Source organism: Maylandia zebra, linkage group LG14 (genome assembly GCF_041146795.1).
Source record: "Maylandia zebra isolate NMK-2024a linkage group LG14, Mzebra_GT3a, whole genome shotgun sequence".
Classification (NCBI taxonomy): Eukaryota; Metazoa; Chordata; class Actinopteri; order Cichliformes; family Cichlidae; genus Maylandia; species Maylandia zebra.
In genome coordinates this window covers 33,796,209-33,817,256 of record NC_135180.1, presented here as the reverse complement: position 1 = coordinate 33,817,256, position 21,048 = coordinate 33,796,209, and the positions used below count along the sequence as shown (strand labels likewise).

At 43.8% G+C, this 21,048-nt stretch overlaps 1 protein-coding gene across 2 annotated transcripts in view; it reads left to right on the top strand.

Annotated features, from left to right (window-relative positions):
- The first annotated feature begins 1,761 nt into the window (after positions 1–1,761).
- Positions 1,762–21,048, top strand: part of cdon (cell adhesion associated, oncogene regulated) — a 33,210-nt gene continuing 13,923 nt past the window's right edge. For both annotated transcript variants that reach the window (XM_004560490.4, XM_004560489.4), the window contains exons 1-7: positions 1,762–2,248; positions 15,161–15,299; positions 15,879–16,157; positions 16,674–16,820; positions 17,532–17,675; positions 17,773–18,060; positions 18,142–18,411. In XM_004560490.4, coding sequence (XP_004560547.2) covers positions 15,227–15,299; positions 15,879–16,157; positions 16,674–16,820; positions 17,532–17,675; positions 17,773–18,060; positions 18,142–18,411 — 1,201 coding nt within the window. In that variant the 5' untranslated portion in view covers positions 1,762–2,248; positions 15,161–15,226. The remainder of the gene's footprint in view (positions 2,249–15,160; positions 15,300–15,878; positions 16,158–16,673; positions 16,821–17,531; positions 17,676–17,772; positions 18,061–18,141; positions 18,412–21,048) is intronic.

The following is a 21,048-nucleotide window of genomic DNA, read 5'->3' as shown; positions in this document are numbered from 1 at the left end:
TTGTGTATAACTACTTCAAATCGCTATATAAGCAAATAAAGAAACAAGCTTTTGGCTGTAATAAACCCTAATGTGCTTTTGTGATAAACCCTTCTTCTGCCAATTGCATTTATTTAACGTTTAAAAGTGATCCAGCTAAAAAAGGTTCTGATGGTCTGAGGAGAGGAGTAGCAGTCTGTAGTCATCAGGATCTGGTTACGTTTAAGCCACTTTCATACATGTACTGCACCCCTGAAATCTTCTAGACATTGCCTGAAGGAGCTGCACATGAGATCACTTGGACCAGATATTACACAGACTTGTGAACGGAGCAGATAATTGTGCTGAGACTTTACAGCGAGGCAATTTCTGGAGAAATTTGTCATGATTTTAAAGGTAATTTGTGAAAATGACTTATGCTGGGCAAAAATAATTCCTTAACCAAAATAAGGACCTTGTAATGCCAAAATAAGCAATTTAAAGTCTGTTGGAATGTTTTTTAAATAAAGGTTAGGACTGTCCAACTCTTCTGAGCGAAAACAGAGGTGTGGCCTCTGTCTTTCATCAGACATCTTCACCACCTCCTCCATGTTTTTTTCCCTCGCTCGCTGTGTCAGAGATTTGCTGGTTTGTTGGCTTTGGCCGTGGCCATCTAAAGCCCTGACTGGGTTGACCCAGCCTTGGGTGGACTGGCTCACACCTTCCATTAGAGTCAGCTGTCAGATGGTGAGCTGCACCTGCTGTCTAAAGCAGGGTGGGCCCGCCGTCGCTGCCTCCACCGCCCAGCCAACGCTGGAACACATAATTACTACCTCAAAGATGATTATGCTGTTTACTCATGCCCATACGCACAGCAGATGACTGTTTCACACTCACAGCTCGCTCTCCCCTGCCTCGCTGAGAAGGCGTCTCACCTAGTGATGAGGAAATTGTAGCAGCCAACCAACATTCAGACCATCCAACCAACAGGCCTGATGCCAAAGAATGACCCACAGCTATTAGCTGTTCAAACACCCTCCCTCCCTAATAACTTTGACTCAAGTCAATAGTTCCAGTGAGAGCTGGTTTAGTCTACAAGGAGCAGAGAAATCTGATGAAAGTAGTCCCTGAGACTGAAACACAAGATTAAGACAGACAGAAATTAAATGAGCATTAAGCAGAAGCATGTTAAATATGTGTGGTTATAGCTTTACACTGTAGCTGTTCATTTTACTTTGACATACCAAACAAATACTTCTTACCTATAAATGTGTCTCCTCACCATCTAACACAGACGCAGACTCCTCTTTGTGCATAATTCAAACTGAATATTGGAGTTTCTGGAATTGTAAGTAGCATTACATGTGTAGTAGGTTTTCTTGTAGTAATTACCAAGCTGCAGGAGATCAGAGTTTATTGTGGACTATTGAATCCTCTCCCTGCTTTTCACTTTATTAAAAAAGGGCCCAACTTTTAGCCAACTTAGACCAGGCCAGTATTTCAAAATATCTGTGCTGTCATTTTGTAATTTTCGAGATTCATAAGTGACATAAAATCCATCAGTTTTTTTGAGAAGCATTGATTGTTTACAGTAAAAAGGTGATATCAGTGTGCATCATTAAGGTGGTATTAAATAGTGGGAGAATGTTGTGGTAACGTCCTGATAACGCTGTCCACGCGTGTGCGCAGACGAGGAAGGAGGAAGTTATTTTCTCGTTAGACTGTAAAACTTGTTAATGCACAGTCTATACAGGGCAACACCCCCCAAGCCCTCTGCTATTTCTCTCCCTCCCCTTTTCCAGGAGTCGTATTGAGCGTCGGGGCTGGGACATTCCTGGTTTGACGACCAGCTTCGCCGCTGCCATGATTTGCGGAGCAATTCGACACTGACTTCAAAGATGCGTGTGTGGAAGAGGCAGCGGTAGAGACGGAGACCGAGCACTGCAGAAAGTTACAATAAGACAGACATACAGAGACAGAGAGAGAGCGCCAAGTCGGGACTTTTACTGAGAGAAACGGACTCCAGAGAAAACTCTCCACCACCGACGTAACGCGAGTTTCGACCAGGGGGGACTTGGCGCACCTTGGCCCCGACGCCTGCGCTGCTTTTACGGGTTTGAACTCTCTCTCTCCCCTTTTCAACCTCTCCGACTGCTTTCATGTTCCTCAAGCCGTCTCGCACTTTGAGCCCGTTTCTAATGGAGGGCCCGGTACGGATTTGCCAACAGAAGAATGCGTTTTGCTGCTAATTCACCGGACGTCTCGCAGCTTTTGCTCTCCTGCAACAGAGGTAAGACGGCACGGAGGTGAGGCAGAGAGGGGAGTCCCGGGCTGGCTGCCTGACCGGCTGGCTGGCTGGGAGAAGACCTGGGGTAGGATTCAATGTGGAAAGCTCGAGTTTTCAGGGAAAAACAAAAGAGATGCTAGGATAAAATAGGCAGAGAGCTCCACGGTGCCGATTTGATCCATGTTGTCTCGTTTTCTTAACTTTGAATTGTGGCGGAGAGACCAGCGGCGCGGAGTGGCACTGTGGCGAGCGGAGCGTGTGTACGTTTCCATGAATTAAGGGCCCGCACTATAAACCAAGTCTGCTATGACTTTAAATAATTATTGCCCATAATTGTACTGGCGGCACTGAGTATTGAGTCTGCATTGCTTTGCGTGAAGTATAAGAATATGATGTTATGGTCCTAAAAGAGCTTGAAATAATCTCTTTTAAATTCTAATGCTGAAATCAATTCATAAGACTCCTTTAAGCAATTCTTTTGCCTACAGCCATGGTTTGTATTTTGCTTGAACACGCACAGAAGCACTCAGATTAACGTTGCTATTCAGCAGTTCTCTTTATCCTTTATGTATCCCCTGATTTGAAGCAAAAGAAAATCCAAAATATTTGTTTGGTAAACAGTTCTGGCAGCTCCTTGAAGGCAGCTACGCTCGAGTTAACATCCCACAGTTGAAATCAGATGGCCTGCAGGCTCCATTTCTTCTTTGAAAGATGAAAGAACATTTTTAGAAAAAAGGCAAACATGTCACTCCTCTGACACATTGGATTCACCTTGGTAAAAGCTGAAAATGGACTGTCAACAAGTCATACTTTTATTATAGAGAAGATCCACAGAAAAACTGCTCGAGCTGCCACTTTTACCACTGTGCAGAAACATGGTGGCTTGGACTAATATTTGAAGTAGTGTGTTTTTTTCCTACAAAAACAGAGAGCCTTTATTGTTTCAGATGAATCCCCAGAGGGTGTCATAAACGTTGGTTTGGTAAATCCATGTTACCATTGCTCAGACACTTGGCAAGTGCACAAATCACTGTGCAAAGCATGCAAAAGCGACTTTACCTGCCTGGCAGACAGAAGGTGTCATTATTTACTCAACCAGGGGCATGCTTTTGACAAAGAGTAAAAACATTAGAGACAAAGAGAAATCTTTGAGTATACTGAAGAAAAAATATGCAGGTGTGCAAATATATGGTCATGAAACAGCCTTCACGTTGCTCAATTCTCCTCGGTTTCATGTTCCTTCTCACTCTTCTAATCTTACAAATAAAAAAAAACAAAACAAAAAAGTAGAAATAAAGACGGCGCTGCTTTGAGCTCAAGACTAGTTGTACAAGTGTGGGCATGAACTAATTTTATTCAGGCTATGCACTTCAGGAACTTAAAGATTTATGTTTTCACAGTCCTATGCTGATGTAACCCAGTTTTCTAAATCATTGTATTTATAAAACTTTCAGCTAAATGTGCATATGAAAATGTAGTATGCACCATAAATATTGTAAGTGATAATATGAGATTAAGACTGTTGCTCTGGGTGGAAACGTGGAAAGCGGCAGAGTAAAAGTGACGGTAACGTGGTGGCTGCTGATGCCAGATTCCTCAACTTCCTCTGTCTGCTGTTCATCCTTATCATCAGAGCTTCACAGCGACTATTGTTACATAGGGGTGACTCTCAGAAAGCTGAACACTCAAAAGTTATCAAGAACAAAGTCTTGAATCCCTCTCGAATGCATGACATCGAGTCAGTGGGACACACATGGCTGCACTCAGATAAAACACTTTCAAGTTCAAACAGTTGCTCACGCATTGTTACGTTGGTGGGGGACAAGAAGACACTTCCGATGGCTTTCAAATCCTTTCAGTGCTTCCCAATATTGGGTGAGCTTTTGACAAGGGCAGAGCGAGATTTGCTCTTTGTGTTCAGGGCGTTGATTTTGAAGGAGAAATCCTTCCTCAGGTTTGAGTCTGTTCCAAGAAATTTTTCTTTTTAAAAATAAACAAAAAACTAAGGTGTAACTTTTTCTGCAGCCGCTTTCCCTCATTGTAACCTAATTGGCTCTATGATCCTTGCATTGCTTTCTACTCAGTCAGTCCTCTTGGACCGACTACTCCTTTATTCAGAAAGCTCAATTGCCAAACGTATCTTTGTTTTATGGCAGCAGAAATATGTGTTTACAGTCTTTATTTGCTCTGTTATTTTTTTTTTAAATACCGTCTATATGAGGCTCTCTTTTGTGTCCAAACTATATTGCTGTATGGTATAGTACAAGTTCCTGATTTTAAACTTTCCAGAATGACTTTAATGTATTTAGTACAATTGACTGTGTTTATCTATAGTAGCTTTGTATTGGGAATGTGACTGAATTGGAGGACAGAGCCTCAGACCCTTTTTTGTGTGTGTGTGTGTGTGTTTGTTTTCCCTGCATGTATTTAGGGAAATTAATAAACCATTAGTGGCTCGGCGCTTATCAGACAGACCTGAACAAAGCACAACGATGCCATTAAGCGAGTTGGAATAATGTTTGAGCCATTAGGGTGCTCGTTAATGATAAACACATGTTGCTGTAGGAGAACTATGTTAAGTGGGCAATTTGGACATAAGCACGTGTAATGATACCAGCTCCGGCACTTATAATGGCTCTCTTGATTTTTCTGATGCAGTACTATATTCTCACAACCACTTGCACACCAGCAATGACAAATGACTGCTGAATGTGGTTTTGTTAATGATTAAACCAAAAAGTAAAGTCATATATGCAGTTCCTGAGATTATAAAACATTTTTTAATACTCATATGATTAATTAATAAGTTGACTGACAATTAAAGTCATTAAAGAAAATGTAAAAAAAAAAATCTAATATCCTGAGATGCTTTTTTTTCCTCTTACTTCAGACTCTGGGAAAGTCCAGTGGCCCTTCTCATCATTTTCTCACCATTTTTAAAGTAATTCTGCTGTTAAAACTAATTGTGAATAAGCAGTTTAGTTGTAGATTTGTAGATGAAGGTTTGTCTGAGGTGAGTGTGGAGGAAGAGGGAGACTCGAGTATATTTTGGCCATCTCCCACATTCTCCCCTTTTCTAAGCCGAACAGATTTGAGGCCTGTCAGTAAACCTCAGTTCTGGCTCTAAAGTGAATGGAAGTGAGTTTAAAACCTAAATCACAATGTGGCTTGCTTGTTTATTTGGTTTCGCGCTCTGATCTGTCGTATTATTGCACCATTGGATTCAACCTTTGGCTGAGAAGAATGTTATGAGAGTCATAAAGCAGGAGAAAATTTAGTTTTTGGAGCGGTGACGTTAGTTTTCATCTCCTTCACAATATTTTGACTGCTGGAATTAAGACTCATTCATTTTCTAAATCTCTGATTACTAATCCATTTCAGCTTCTTAGTAATAATAATGTAGAATTTATGAAACTGTTTTATGGTTGACGTTAAAACGTACAAGTAACTATTCCCAAACCAAAACCTGGCTTGTTTTAAACTCTTGACATATAGCCCTCCTTTTACTCTCATTGCTCAGGGATTGAGTCATACTGCAGCATTTTTACCATTTTCTATTGCTGCCCTTTACTCTGAGAGCTTCAGCTCCCATTCGTCAAGGGTAGAGTCAGACCTCAGGCCCCATTAGATGGACAGAGGGGAGTTGTGGGCAGCATGCCAAAGAGCCCCCATGTTCAAGGAGCCATGGGGGGTGCTGATTGACAACACCCAGCAGCCATGGGCAGGGGGTCGCTGGGAAAGATGGGCAGGTCAGAGTAAGAGTTTGAGCTCTTGTGACTGCTGGGTTGGTGAGAGCGCCCTGCAGCTGCGGTGCTAACAAAAAAGGCTTTACTTTCCAACTTCAGTTTCCCTCTGTAAATATATTCTGTGGGCTGGCTGTGAGCGGAACTGGGTTGGAATTGAGGTAGCTGTAAGGTGTCGCTTGTGTTTATGTGAAGCAGACATAAGTAGCGCTTCTTATCTCCTATGAGCTCACACTGTCATTATTTTAACTATGCTACACACATTTCTCTCTGCGGGACCCCCACCTCCCCCACCCCTCCCTATTTCTTCTATTCCCCCGACTCTGACAGATGATCCAAACACAGCAGCACAGACTCGCCGTACTACGCAAACTTGTTTCTCCTGTAGGTTACAGATGAGCTGCGTGCTTCCTCTGGTACGACTCTTCCGAAATGTCAAAGGTGAGCTGACTGTAACTCAACGTATACACCAGCTCTCAACAGATCACCATATTGAGTTTCTAAAAATTCAGAACCTTGAAGGACCTGAAACTGGATAACGACTTTCAGGAGATTTGAGAAATAAAATGAGAAACATCAGGGCATAATTGTTAAGACAAACAAACAGTTTTTGGAGCAGCAGAAACAGATGTTCCAGCCAGCCACTGAAATGCAGCGGAATGAGGAGATAGGCAGGGTGAAGAGGTCTGCTTGTTCTCTGAAAAATGTTTGCATACTGTTAATGTAATGGAAATACAGGCCTTAGCTAAATATATATGTGTCCATGCTTTCAATATGATAAGGGAATGTAAGCCAATACCACACACGTAGCGCTTTAAAGCACAAACGCAGCGTCCAGGCGGCCGCGTAGATTCTGAGAATACCCCAAGGGCAGGTTGTGCGACACAGTGGGATGCACTTTTTACCACAGGAAAATATAGTTGGGTTAACTTTGATCCATAGCTTGGGGATGTGGGGGTTATATGGATAGAACAAAAGATGAAAATGGACTAGAATACTTTAATGATCTCGAGCCATGGTTTGAAGTACGTCGCTTTCTCTAGATGCCTTTATTTATGGGCTCATAATCATCTGAGGGAGTGCCTCTTGGCTTGTGCAGCTACAGTACATGTGTCTTTAGCATGATGCAGAGCACCACATGCACGACAGAGAACAAAATTTTCCCCGGGAAGGCCTAACGTGGCATTTGCGCGTGCAGATACCCGATGAAAGCCATCGTCCTGTGTTGTTAATCAGCCCCAGAGAAGATTTCAGGGAGTGAACTTATGAACTGGACTCCTCCTGCAGAGTATTTCAGAATATTTTTTTTCCCCTTTTCTTTCTGCATCCTCAGCGTCTTCCTGTTTGCAAGATTAATTTCTTTTCCCCTTCCTGTTAGCGACCCCACTAAATACGCCTGCATTAGTCCGTCACCTCGTCGCAGGCTCCAAGAGTTAGCCTTTTCTGCTTGAATCTGCGGAGCGACCGCAGCTTTCTATTTCAAATGTTGAACCAATAAGTCACATCTGACATGGGTTTTCTGCAAACCAGAATGTGTGTGCTGCTGAAAAGCCAGCACAAAGATCAGCAAGACTATATTAAGGCAAAACTAGCGGCTGGCACTCCCCTGCAGCTGACAAACAGGCTTCTTGTTTGAAGGGCTGTTTTCCTCCCAGATCAGAGTGTGAGGCAGTGTGGGTACTGCTGCTGCCTGCCTCTGGGCTTGTGGTTGTGGGTGCCATTTTGGGCCTTCCCTACTCTGAGATGTGAGCCTTTAGGGAACATTGGAACCCCCTATTTATAAAAGATATTCAAAGTGAGTGGAGGAATGTAAGTCAGAGGGATAAAACATAGGGTTGGTCCAGCCTTTTACATTGTTCGGAGAATATTTTAAGATGGGAGCAGACATTCTGCATCCTGCGGAGTATAGTTCTGCCTTGAGATGGATAGATAAAACTCTGTTTTGACTGACTTTAACAAAGTAAAGTAAATCACTGTCACCGTTTCGCGGCGCTTTCACACAGTAGCAAACACACGAACCCAGACAAGAAAAAACAGAGTTGCCGTAAGCCACAGTTTTTCTATTTCCGCTGTGTTTTGGTGTTGTCATTGAGGTTGCGTTTCTGTTGGCGCCGCTGCAGCACTACATCATCTCCCAAAAGCTTTTCTCACCTCCAGTGCTGCAGCAGTAAGCAGCGGGGACCCTAAACATTTCGGAGAGCTTTTTACAGTTTGACCAGGAGCCAGAAGTGGAAACTCGGATGATGTGAGTGTTGATGTATCGCCACCGAGTTTGTTTTGCGATCATTTGATGGCTGCGCAGCAAAAGAGGAGCGTTACAAGGAGAGACGGATAAACATTTAGACAAACTAAATAAAGCATTTACACACTCTGTTTGGGACTGTATATTTATCTTTGGGTCTTCGAGCTTGTACGTGTAAGGGGGGGTTGGGTTGGTTTGTTTGGGTTTTTGCAAGAGATTTGTGGAATCTGTGAAGAAGACTAATTATATTTTAACCTTTTTGCATGTCTTTGTTTTTGTTGTGCCGGTGGCTGGGGAGTTTTTAGCAGATGAGGCTTTCCTCACCCCGTCCACACACACACACACACACACACTCCTCTCCAGCATGAATATGTTGCCATTACTCTGTTATACTTACAAAGTGCATTTATCATTATGAAAAAATGAAAATGTCTGTGTGCACTTTCTTTCTCGCGCCTCTCGAGTGACAAATGAAGAAGAGCTGCTGAGGCAGCCCAGTTCAGTTTTATTTCTGGCCGGTTTTAAATCCTGACTTTGTGAAACTGAGTTTCTTGTTAGTATCTATTTGGACACCTTGTCATTTTGTTTTCGTTGCACATGTTTGAAATTACATTATTTTTCAGTCTGAAAGTGCTTTTGGTTGGCAGCCAGGGACCTATCAGGAGGAGACTGAACAGGAATTGTTTGTCTGCGTCTTTGCTGCTTGTTGCTGTAGAGACACGGGCAGTGATGGAATCCAGGAGAGCTGGGGAGGGACGGGAGACTGCGCTTAGTGGAGAAAGGGTGGGGGCAGCTGGATCGCTGTATGCCCATGGTTTATAGCCCACACAACAGCATTTAAAACACAGATAGCATCTTGACTCCCACAGCAGAGCTGGACATTTTCAAGTCTTTTGGCAAACTTGATCATTTTTCTCCTCCCCTGCATCAGCATGTTTTCCCATCATCTCTCTAATCAGGACTGATAGTGGGGAATGTAAATCTGTGGCCTCCTGCCCCCGGTGCCACGGCTGCACAAGCTCCCAGCTCCCCTCGCACTTGCCATGATGAATCAACGTCTTGGCACATGCTGGAGATCAGTGTTATAACGCACCCTGCGGGCAAGAAGGCCTTCTTCTGCATGCCTTCTTTCCATCAGAATTACCTTTTCGTCTGAGCAGACGTTCCCCTGTGGGCTGAAAGGCCTGTGAAATCAGTTGGAAGGGCCCAGAGAGCTTAGACAATGGGGTAGGGTTGTTAGTTACATGCGCTTTGCAAAAGGTCTCGAGGTGGCCTTGTATGGTGGCGATACCCAGGGATCTGTTTCCAATGTCCGAGGCTGCTATTGAGTTTCGCCCCTGTGGTTAATCCTGCTGTTCAGGACCTTGGGAAACAACCATACCTCCCTACTTTCCTGTCCCTCCCCCGCACAGATTCCCAGGAAAAACAAGACATTGCAGAACAATCGCCAATTAAGATGGGTCTTACATACTGTACCATTCAGTCTCTATCCCTTCTGTCTCAATCTTTTTACCCCCTCCCTCTTTCTATCCACTCTCAGCTCTCTGTTTGTTTCCTTGGCCAACAAGCCTGAGGGTAGAATTAGCACTGTCTCCCAGGTCCCGGCCCTGGCACTTTGGGAGGGTCGGACTCTGGTGAACGGAGGCGTTGTTGGGAGGAGGTGGGGGAACGGGGTGTGTGTCCTTGGTAAACAGGGCTTTGTGGGATGTGACTGTCTGATCCCCAGGGGCCTCTCCTTTCATTGCTCTTCTGTCCCGTACAACAGCACTGTAGTCAGGACCTTGGCGTCAAGATGCTCTGGGACCCGCTTGGCCTCGTCATCACCCTGCGCCTCCCGGACTGATGGTTGTCTGTCAGCTGCACACAGACATGAGAGAAACAAGTGTCTCAAAAGTAGCCTGTCCTTGAAGATGTCTGCTGTAGAAAACTCTGTTTAAATCTTTTATTGAGACACCTTCATTAACTTTCTCAGGCTCAGACAAGTGCAGTCGATTTGTCTCATGGATAGACTAAAACCTCCTTCTCATTGTAAAACAAAAAGGACCCTCCCTTTCTTTCCCTAATTCCCTCAGTTCATTCCAAATCATGTCTGTCTTTTTCTCCCTTACTTTAGCTCACCCCCTTCTGTCTAAGACAGTCCCACTTTTAATAAGATCTCAGTCTTCAATCAGACAGAGTAAGGCCATACCAGAGGCCCAGTGTTTCCACTCATTAGTTTTTCTCGGTGGCCCCGGGCTGCCTCGGTGGACTCACCCAGACCAATACAAGAAGCCCATAATGGTCCCTTAGAGTCTGTTCTATGAGTCGGGTCTTCCAAAGTTTCTGGGCTGAGCTGAATGTAGCTCGGCTGAATCATCAGTCAGTTTTGGCAGTTTTGGATGTCTTTATCTGTACGCTTCTATCTCCGAGCCAAATAAAGGAGGAGAAAGAAGTTTGGGCTTGGCCACTTTTCACCTCCTATTGAATGTTTCACCTTTTTAAATCCTACACATCTCCTTTTACTTCTCTTCCAGAGAGCCTTTCTTTTTATTTTTCTGTTATAGCTTTTTTACCCCATTGCCTCTCATCATTCAGAATTTATCTCCCATCTCTTGTGTGTATGTGTGTGTGTGTGTGTGTGTGTGTGTCTTTCTCTGTCTTTTTCTGTGTGTCTGTCATGCTCTCTCTTTGTGGAACTGAGGAATGTGTGTGCTGCAGATCCTCTGTCAGTGAGATGTGGGGCGAGTGCAGACAGGTTTGGGGTATAGCATGTGAATCCGCTTCGGCACACAGGTCAGATTAGACCATCATACCAGAAAAGACTTGCCCTTTCTCTTACACCCCACTGATCATTTACCCTTGACATCTTTATCTCTAAGCTTCAATTGGTTCTGGTCACCTGTAACAGTTTGCTCTTTCTTAAACTAAACCTTTTGATTTAATGAATTTGTGCTCTTCTACTATTCATTATTAGTCATTTATGATAAAAACATGATATAAAATTAGTGCATTAATGTTGGAGGGCTGCATCATGGTGTCTGTGTTTCTCTGTGAAGCAGAGAAGCCAGGCCCCTGTCTCAGTCAGCAGCACCAGTTGTGACCTGTTCTTCCTCTGCCCTCCAGGTCTTTGATGCTTCGCTGCATTGCTTTTGTCCCTGTTTACCCAATATGACAGGGATATGGGCCAGTCCCACATGGGGGCAGATGGGGCTTTAAGTAGTTCCTGCAGAGAGGGGGCCAAAAAAGAGGTGCAGGTGCTAATCGCCCTAGAACTCAAATCCCTTTCTTTTCCCTGAGGGCAGCCTGTCAGTGTGTTTATTTTCTCCTGTGTCATCACCAGGGATCCTGCTTGTCCTGTGAGGGGGTAGATGGTTTTATTCCTCTGTTTGAATGTCTCCCTTGATAGAAAAATAAAGGTGGTGCCTCTCAATCATATATCTGTACTGTGGAGTTGTCCGGAAGGGAGTATGACAGATGAAGTAAAAAAACAACACAGAAAACAGAGTTACAAAGTCTCAGGAGATTGATGTTTTTCTTGCAGTTGCACCGTTAAGCCAAGTGTCAGTCAAAGATTTGCCAAACACACATGGGTCAACCCCCCACACCCAAAAAAATAGGAACGTTTCCACTTGAACTCGCTGACACATCCACCTAATTTTTTATTTTAATAAACTCTTTTTCGGTGTATCATCTTTCAACGGTGCACAGTTGATTTTTATGCAGGATGTCACTTCGATTTATAGCTGCTCGATCCTGCCTTGAGAAGGGCCATGCATCCACACCGTGAGTACAAAAACAGACAGTATCATAAGATCAGATTTTCGGGAAGGAGAGAAAGAAAACGGGAATACCACATATTTTCCTTTTAGGTGGTAAAATGTGGAGGAGTGAGATCAACACTCCACCATTAACACAGGAAAAGAAAAAAAGAGTCTCAGGCTGATCCGGCTCCAGTTGACAGGGACTTCCCCTTTGTAAAAGGACCACTCCAACTTTTGTCTGGGTGTCTGGAAATAGGAAATTGGACTTGCCTTTCCATGCAGCCAGTGTTGCCAGCATTAGGACTAGTCTCTGATGAAAGATAAGAGATATCCTCACAGTGTCTGTCTCCACTGAGGAGGCTTCATGGTGGCGGATGTCAGGGGAAAGCCAAAAAGATAAGAAACAGGAATGATGCCCTTGTGTTTCCTCGTTGTGCCAGATCAATAGGGCAGATAGGCAGCTGTGTGTGTGTTTACACAAGGGCATCCATTCAGAACTTTAGTGCCCAACTGGCCCTCCTGATGGGAGGACTGAACAGGTTAAAATAAGAGAGCGAAGGAAAGGTAGCCAGAGGGAAAAAAGCTCCGGTTTCTCACCGTACTGTGTGCCAGTGTGCCCATGCTTGGTTGTTCATTGTTTTAGCACTGTTGTTATTATTGTAATTATATATCATTATTCCGGCAGAGAGAGAAAGATAGTTTCCACTGATGACATGGGGGTAGTGTGCAGGGCCTGTTGCAACTTGTGGGCTGGAGAAACGCCAGCCTGCAAAGATGTAAGTTTGATCTGTGTGAAGTAGCATGGACACAGTTAATATGGAGCCTAAAATGCAAAGAATACACCATATGCATCATGGCATGTTCCTGAAACTCGGCAGTTGTAAACTAGCTTACAGGCTAGAGGGTTCACAAAGAATTCATTTTTAAATATTAATTCTTAAGCACTTTATTCTTGTTTTGCTTTAAATATTTAGTTGTGTGTGTGTCAGTGTGTGTAATTGAAACGGAGACAGCTGGAGGTAACCTCTGGGAGCTGTCCCAGAGCCACCAGACACCCGCTGGTTCATCCTCTCGCTCTTTTGCTACTCCTCCATAACCTTTGACCTCTGGGTGATCAGGGGCGTGAGCCTAGAGCTGGAAGAGTTTATTATTTCCTGCCTCTTCTATCCTTCTCCTCTCAGTATGCCCTCTGAGAGAATGAGAGAGAGCAAGATGAAGAGAGTGGGTATGAATACATCAAGTGAAGGCAGCAAAAGCCCCAGCATTCAGAATGACCTTAAAAAATGCACAGTGTTAACTAATTAGCAATGCATATACATAGCGTTGGCACAATAAATCATTTGACTTGCCATTTGTGGCTTTTATAAGAATTTATGAACCTTTCACCACCATAAAGCTAGAAAGCATCTTCTGATTATATCGAGCCCCACTAGATTGCATATAAAATATAGACAGAGGTGCAGGGGTGTCACCTATTGGTCTTAAATGCTGCATTTTGAAGCTTCAAAAGGACCACTTTACCTGCTTGGTTGTATAATACAACTTGTCGATGTCACAAACTTGATGGAGAGGTCCAGTTCAGTGGGTCGATTTAGTGGAAGTTTGGCCTGCCTGCTAGAGTACCTTGTGTTGTTCTGTCCATTAAAGTAGCCACTCTCTTGATGTCTTTAAATGAGCAAATTATACGTAAAAAAGCAAAACATTCACACCCCCTTGTGTAGTTGTCTCGAAAGGCCACACTATCCATGACAGTAACCAAATTCAGAGACTGCTGTTTCGACTGAACCCTTCATAGAAAATGTTTTTACCCCAGTTAATCATATTTATATACTATACACCAAATACAGTAGATGAAAATTTAAAGAAGGTCTGAGGAGGGCGTGAAGTGAGAGTGGGATGGACTCCAGCGCTATTTACTCGTGGGTTAGACCACACCTATCATCAGACTTGACCTTCACTTTCATCCCAACTACACTGCTCTTCATGGCAATAACTTTCAGAGTTGCTATTGGGTGTTTAACATGACAAGGTAAAATTGTATTAGTTAATCTTCTTACAAAGAAAGCTTCATTGGTTTTAGTTTGGTACAATAGGCCTGTCTCATTGTGGGAGGCTCTGAACCTTTACAGTATAAGCTTGAGACATTAATTACAGTTTGCACATTACTAATTGTGCTCCTAATACACACAGCATTACTGTAATTACATGTAAGCACTTCACATCCCTGTGTTTATTTTTTGGCAAAGTAATTAGCAGATTAATTGACTACAGAAATAAATATTCATTGTAGCCCCACGCCAACAGGTCTTTTTCAAGCCCTACTGCACCCTCGAGAGGAGGCTAACCAAATTGACCTGCTTGATTGTCGGGCGGACGAAACAATGTTTTAGTTAGAGAATGAGGGTTAGAAACCTGTTGAGCCTCGCCGCTCCCACCCAGGCATCATGCTTTTAATTTGACCCACCCTTCAGCCTCGGTTGGCCCTTCCGCTAATGTCTGTGAGCCACGAAGCACCAGTGTGAATATCACAGCTGGACAACCATTGTCCCGCCAGCCTCAGGCTCAAACCCTGGTTAGCAACCAGGAACCTGGGATCAAAGCTTGCCCGGATTACTCTTAGAAAAAGGAGGAGGCGTTGCATTCGGAGGGGGGTCTGGTTGAAAAGGATAGAGGAATGCTCCTAATTACGTGCCCTCCACTTCTTTTCTGTCTCTCTCTTTGGCTCTTCTCTTGTCTTACCGTGTGTGTCTGGCCTGCACTTCAGGCTACATTGAACCTATGAGGAAGCAACACAGTGTGACAAGAGAGTGATATTAAGAGTGAGGCGACGGTCTCTCCACAGATACTCCATTATCAGGAGATCTCAGCGGTCTTGTGGGAAGAGAAGGAAGCAGAGAGGCTGGACATTCCAGCCTCCACACAGACACTGAAGTGGGTGAGAAGAGGGGTCAGAAGAGAGGGTGGGAGGTGTAGATCAAGGAGTGTGTAAAGAGGATGTGTCGTGAAGATTAGAGGGATTGTCGTTCAGGATTCAACGGGAACTTAATTGATTTTTTTCCCCCACCTCTGGTTTCCTCTTCCTTGCTTTGCTGTTTGTTTACATGTCGTCTCTTGCGCTCGCGTACATGACGCCATGTTTCTCTGCAGAGCTGCGGCCTGATATGTTTTTCTACTCATCTGTGTGTTGCAGGTTTGCTGAACAGACGTGGACGTACTTACTGGACAACACGGCCTCTGGCAGGGGTCAAAGTGCACCATGGACAGTGGCCTAAGGGTCCTCCTGTCCACTGTGCTGTGTCTCAGCCAGTCTTTGCTGATCACCTGCTCATGTAAGTTGTTGTACAGCTCTATTTACTTTTATTAGCAAAGAATAATTTTTTTTAAATGGAAGAAGATCAGCTTCAAAGCTGACAAACACAGTGGATGCTGTCCACAAATGAGGACACACAGATAGTTAATAATAAAGGCAAATATTTTCAGTGTCAGGTGGATGATTTAGAGGCGTGTTCCTGATTCAGCTCCTGATTGGCCATAAATTAACTTGTGCAACTCAAAGTAAATATTTTGGACCTTTTAATTACACATTTTGGTCTTCCCTAGCAAAAAACAAATTAATACTGGAAATTATTGGTGTAAAAGCAGTTCTATTGAAAAAAGGGAAATTGTTGACAGGCTGTTGGATTATACTCTTTCTAAATTATCGCAAGCATCTTTCTGCCTTTTACTTTAAGAAATGTATTGGCAAATACTGCACAGTAATTTGTCAGTCAGTCTCTATTGTGTAAGTTTATTAAAACAGCTTTAACAACAATGCGACAGTTATAATTTGATTTATAATTTGAGCAAGCCTGCCGTTTATTAATTCACATGTCTGAACCTGTTTTTCTCTGCTCTCGTCTTCTCATCAGCTCAATATCCATCTTTCCACTCTGAGCCCGCCTCCTTGGTTCAGAGTCAAGGCTCTGTTGTCCATCTGCAGTGCTCTGTAAGTCCTCCATCAGCGGTGGTCTCCTGGCGCTTCCGAGGCCTTCCCCTGGACCGGGACACTCTGCCTGGTGTGGAGCTTGGCAGTGGCTCCCTCACAATCTCCTCCCTTATGCCCAGTCATGCTGGTGTCTATCAGTGTGTGGCACGCTTAGACCATGGGCCCGCCATCGCCAGCCGCTACGCGCGTGTTGCCATAGCAGGTACGGATGCAGAGAATTAGAGTCCTGTGCATGCTCCCGCTCACTTCAAAGCGCAGTGATGAAGAAAGAGAGGAAATGGCCTTGAGAAAAGGAAGGCTATTTCGTGATTGCTGAACACTTAGAAAGAATGCCTATCCTCAGCTGCCTGCTGCTGAGTGGCGGAGGGGAAGGAAGCAGTAGGAGCTTTTACTCGGGCATCGTTCCAGATGCCTCTTGACCGGTATCCTTAATGAGCTTTGGGCTTTCCTGTGTGCAGCATGTTCCTGCTGGGATGCTTCTTGCTCTTGGACAGTATGCTAAGAGGCTGACCTTGCTTTGGAACTGTATCAGGCATGAGTCGAATCACTCACTGCAACAATAAACAAGCCAAGTGGTCCAACACAAACAGCTCAGCTCAAGTAGTGCTGATCATCTTTGTCACTGACTGTGCAGATGCTCAGAAGATATTAAATGTCTGATATTCTGGACTCAAGGAAAGTTGAACTAAGGCAATTGTGTTTATTTCTATCCATGCAGAAATATCAAAATACGAAGATGGCCAACGGCGGTCATTATCAGTGCAGGAAGGGAGCACTGCTCTTATAGAGTGTCCTCTACCACGTAGCATTCCTCCAGCTATTCCTAGACTGAGGATACAGGGGGGCTGGGTGGAAGCTTCAAAAGGTATGTTTGAAACTCAGATAAATGTGTAGTTTTTCTAACTGTATATGCTGTTCTCTGAAAAAGTCAAAAAGTGTTCAATTGTAAAAATACCACTTATGTCAGTTTTCTTTATTTATTCATGAGCTCTAAATAGACTGTAGAATATTTAAAAAGTGCAACACTGCACTACGCTAAATATTATTTATATATACTATCACTTATCAAAGGGAGATAAAGGTGGCTCTCATTTATGAGGCCTTTTGAGTATTTTTGAGCTTTATGAAAATTTTTCATTACATGTAAATTTTCCATGTGATTTTGTGATATAAGTGCAAGGCAGAGTTTTAGATTTAATGGAATCTGGTCAAATGAATTTTCCTTGATTGGTACATATTCCTTCTATAGTATTCTTGTTTTAATAAATAAACATTTGATTTTCTATATTTCATTTTTATTGCTTTGTTTTTATTGATTTTAAAAATAATTTGTTCCAGTGTAGAGACTCTGATAAGAAGTGAAGACTACTTTGAGGGAGTTAAGTAAAGTTTGGTGAAGCCATCTGTGAATATGATTTCCTCAAAACAGACACTTCCATTTGGTCATTCATTTTGAAAATTTATGAAGGAATCCATGCATTTGTCCCCTTTTGTTCATCTGCTTGTGGTGTGATGCATGCTGGCTGTATACTGTGGAGGCCTTCCTATTACTTTAATCCTTTCCTTCTCTTTTCAGATGACTATTTAATACTTCCATCTGGCAACCTCCAGATTATCTCTGTTTCAGCCCAGCACCAGGGCATGTATAAATGTGGTGCAGTGAACCCTGTTACCAAGGAGACCGTCATACAGTCTCATGGCACTAAGCTGTCCGTCAAATGTAAGTTAGATGATGTTAAATCAAGGAGAAGCGTTTATATGTCTGCTCTGTTATGTCAGACCAACGAACGTCTTTGTCTTTTTTTTGGTTTGTTTAGATTCAGACCCCTCCTCCTCAGTGCAGATCGTTTATCCCAAAACCCCAAAGACTGTTTCGATTGAGAAGTCGCAGCCGCTGACCTTGGAGTGTGTTGTGTCTGGTAGTCCTGCACCTGCAGCTAAGTGGTTTAAGAATGGCAAGGTCATACCGGGGCCTTCTCACCAACGACAGCACAACAATCTGGCCTTTGTTGGGGCGATGAGAAGCGATGAAGGCAGTTACACCTGCGCTGTTGAGACGGAGCAGGGGACTCTCGTCAGCGCTAACTATACTGTGAAGGTTCTCGGTAAGAAAAACACAATGAGAGAGGAGTGTGAGTGGTGACTGTTTGATGCAGATGTTTAACATTTCACGCTCACCTTCACAGAGCCTGTTTCCATCATCGAGGGACCGGGGAACCAGCTCGCCTCTCTCGGCTCCTCTGCTCGTTTTATCTGTGTAGCCCAAGGAAATCCATCTCCAAACATCACCTGGCTGTTCAACGCAGAGCCCATCACCCCTTCACATCGCTTTCAGATCTCTGGATCCTCACTTGTTGTTTCAGATGTGACACGACAGGATGAGGGAGTTTATCAGTGTCTGCTGGACAATGGCTTTAGCTCAGCGCAGTCCTTTGGAATGCTCACAACTCAAGGAGGTATGTATGATCAGTTATCTCTATCAAACAACAAAAGCTGTACCGGATTGCCTTGTTGATTCCTAGGTTGGGAACAACTAAAGGTTGTTTTCTTCTCTTAGGTTTAATTCATCCCAAAACCAAACATATTTATTTTTCATTCAGCCTTTAGTGACATTCGTGCCGCTAGATTGTTTCGGTGTCTGGTTTTGGAGATTTCTTCAGTAACTGGGTTATGATTTCACTGCTGATATTTTTTTCTTTTATCACTTTGCGCACCACAAGACAAGTGCCATCTGGTCCCATTATGTTCAAGAGAGTGCAGAGATCTGACAGCCAGTATATCCAAAACTTACTTAGACTTTTCCCTGCATTTGCATCACAAATGGAGGAGTCTTAGATTGAAGATGTTCCACACACCGAAAGTTAGAAGTTCCAAGAAATACACTGCATTGCAAATGTTACAAAAAATTTAGGGTATTGTTAGAAAGGGTTAAGGCATCTTACCAGATGGGATCTCTGTGGGGCCTGTGCATACAGTATCTGCAGGGAGCCCTCGCTTTGTGAGTGTGAATGTACGTGTTTCTCTAAGGACTGGCAGGGGAGGCTTGGCCAAGGCCGCCCTCCTCCTGAGCCTTGAACTGAGCTTGAGCGTGAGAGTGAGCTTTGTGCGCACCGTCGGGGATAAGCCCCCGGACGCTGGAATGTAAGGAGTAGCCGTGGAGGGTTATGACGAGGACCAGACCACCCAGCTGTCAACATCATACACAACTGCCTTTTATTTATTAATACATCACAACCATCCCCCCCCCTCCTCCTCCTCCTCCTCCTGCAGTCTCCCCCAAGCTTTCCTTCTACTCCAAGGCCCCATTCCTGAGCTCTCCTTGCTATCTTCAGAATGATTAATGCGGCTACATGCAGAACATAGGGAGTACAAGTCACCATCAGGTGGGTTCACTGCAAAACGTTTGCTTCCCTCCACAAACTGCAGAAATGAATATTTTTTGCTGCAGACCCACTTTTATACACAAAACAAGCTGATAATTCAGTTTGTTATCAGGTACCAGGCACCGGAGCTTATCAAATGCTATTACATTCAAATTAAACAGTATTATTGATTTATGTAGCCTGTGATAGTAATTCATCAAAGAAAGAAATTTGGTTTGACAGCACCCTGTATTTACCTGCTGATGTGCGTTATTCTATCATGCTGTGGTCTGGGTTTCTTTGACCTTTTATGAATTAACATGCAAACTAATCACAAAGTTATCCACTAAAGTCATTATTTGTTGGTTATCAGTGACAGAAGATCATTAAGTGCAAGACTTGGCCTTTTTACTGCCTGAAACTTGTGAAACAAGAGGAGTCAAAACACTTTACTCTTTACTGGATCCGTCTTCACAGGAAGGAGGTATCCACAGGTCCTCCAGCAGGCTCTTTCCAGGCTCCTGTCTCTGTCCTTAATCCTTCATGATTTACCACCACATTCACTCCCAGGTGCTCTCCTCTAATGCCATGACCTTTTTCTGGGAAGAACCTGGCAATGTATCTTTTTCTTGGTTTACTAGCACTTGTAATGTACCACTCCTTCCCATCAGAATAGTGAGGTCGCTGTGTCCTTAATCGCCTCCTCCTCTCTCATTGTGTCAGAGTAGGAGCCCTGGCTGTGGTTGAGCTATGAGTCAGAGCTGTGGAGAGGTGAGAGTGTTGCAGGGCTGAACGAACAGGAACGTGTGGAGGGCTGGATGTAGCGCTGAGGTCTGATTCTCTCCGGTATTTTAATGGTTGGTGTGTGGAATGTGTGGCAGCTGGCCACAGTCCCAGGATCAGGTCTAGTGTTACCAGCTCTAGGCCTGTTTGTTTTACAAAGTGAACCGGTCCCACATACACCAAAAACAGCCTGAAACTGGACCCAGGACCCTGCAGTGTGTGTGTGTGCCTCTGCGGTGTTTACCTCCTTACTCACTTGTTTTGTTTTTTAATATTCAGCTGTGACTCTGTTTGACCTCTGAGATGTGGCTCAAAGTTGAGCAGTCCCAGGTTTTGTGGCTTCTAAATGTCTGTGAAAAAAACCCAACAGTTCACCTGAACTTTGCCAAGCTAATGTCAGCCATAATAAGACTCCCAGCTCGCATGATTTGCCCAGGTGGACCACTCTGGCTCTGACAAGGATTTAATAAAAAAAGCAAAGTGTGATTTGATGTAGCACTGTACACATATTTGTTCCAAATGTAAAACTTTCCAGCAAGTTGCCCTTTGTGCACAGGCGGGGCCACTGTGTTAGTCAGCTTTTCTTGGTGCTTTCTCCTCCTCCATGCTGTACAAAACTGAACAAAGATCCACAATTGTATTGGAAAAAGTGAACATACACAACACAAAAATGAGATCAACAAATATAGTACTGTTAACGGTTATTTATGGCATTTGTTTGCCTAATGCCATGAAAAGCATGACTTTCCAAAATCTTATTTTCTGCCTAAAGTATGAGCAAAGATAGGCGTTTCCATCTACAGTCATTTGTATTTAATGGTATGACTCAGGAAAGTTGCACTAAGACCCCCTACACAGAACAAAGCAGGCATCACTGACGGTAGACTTGACGTTGATTAAGTCTGCACTGAAAAGATGAGTCACCTGTGGAGGTGGGTTGAAAAGCAG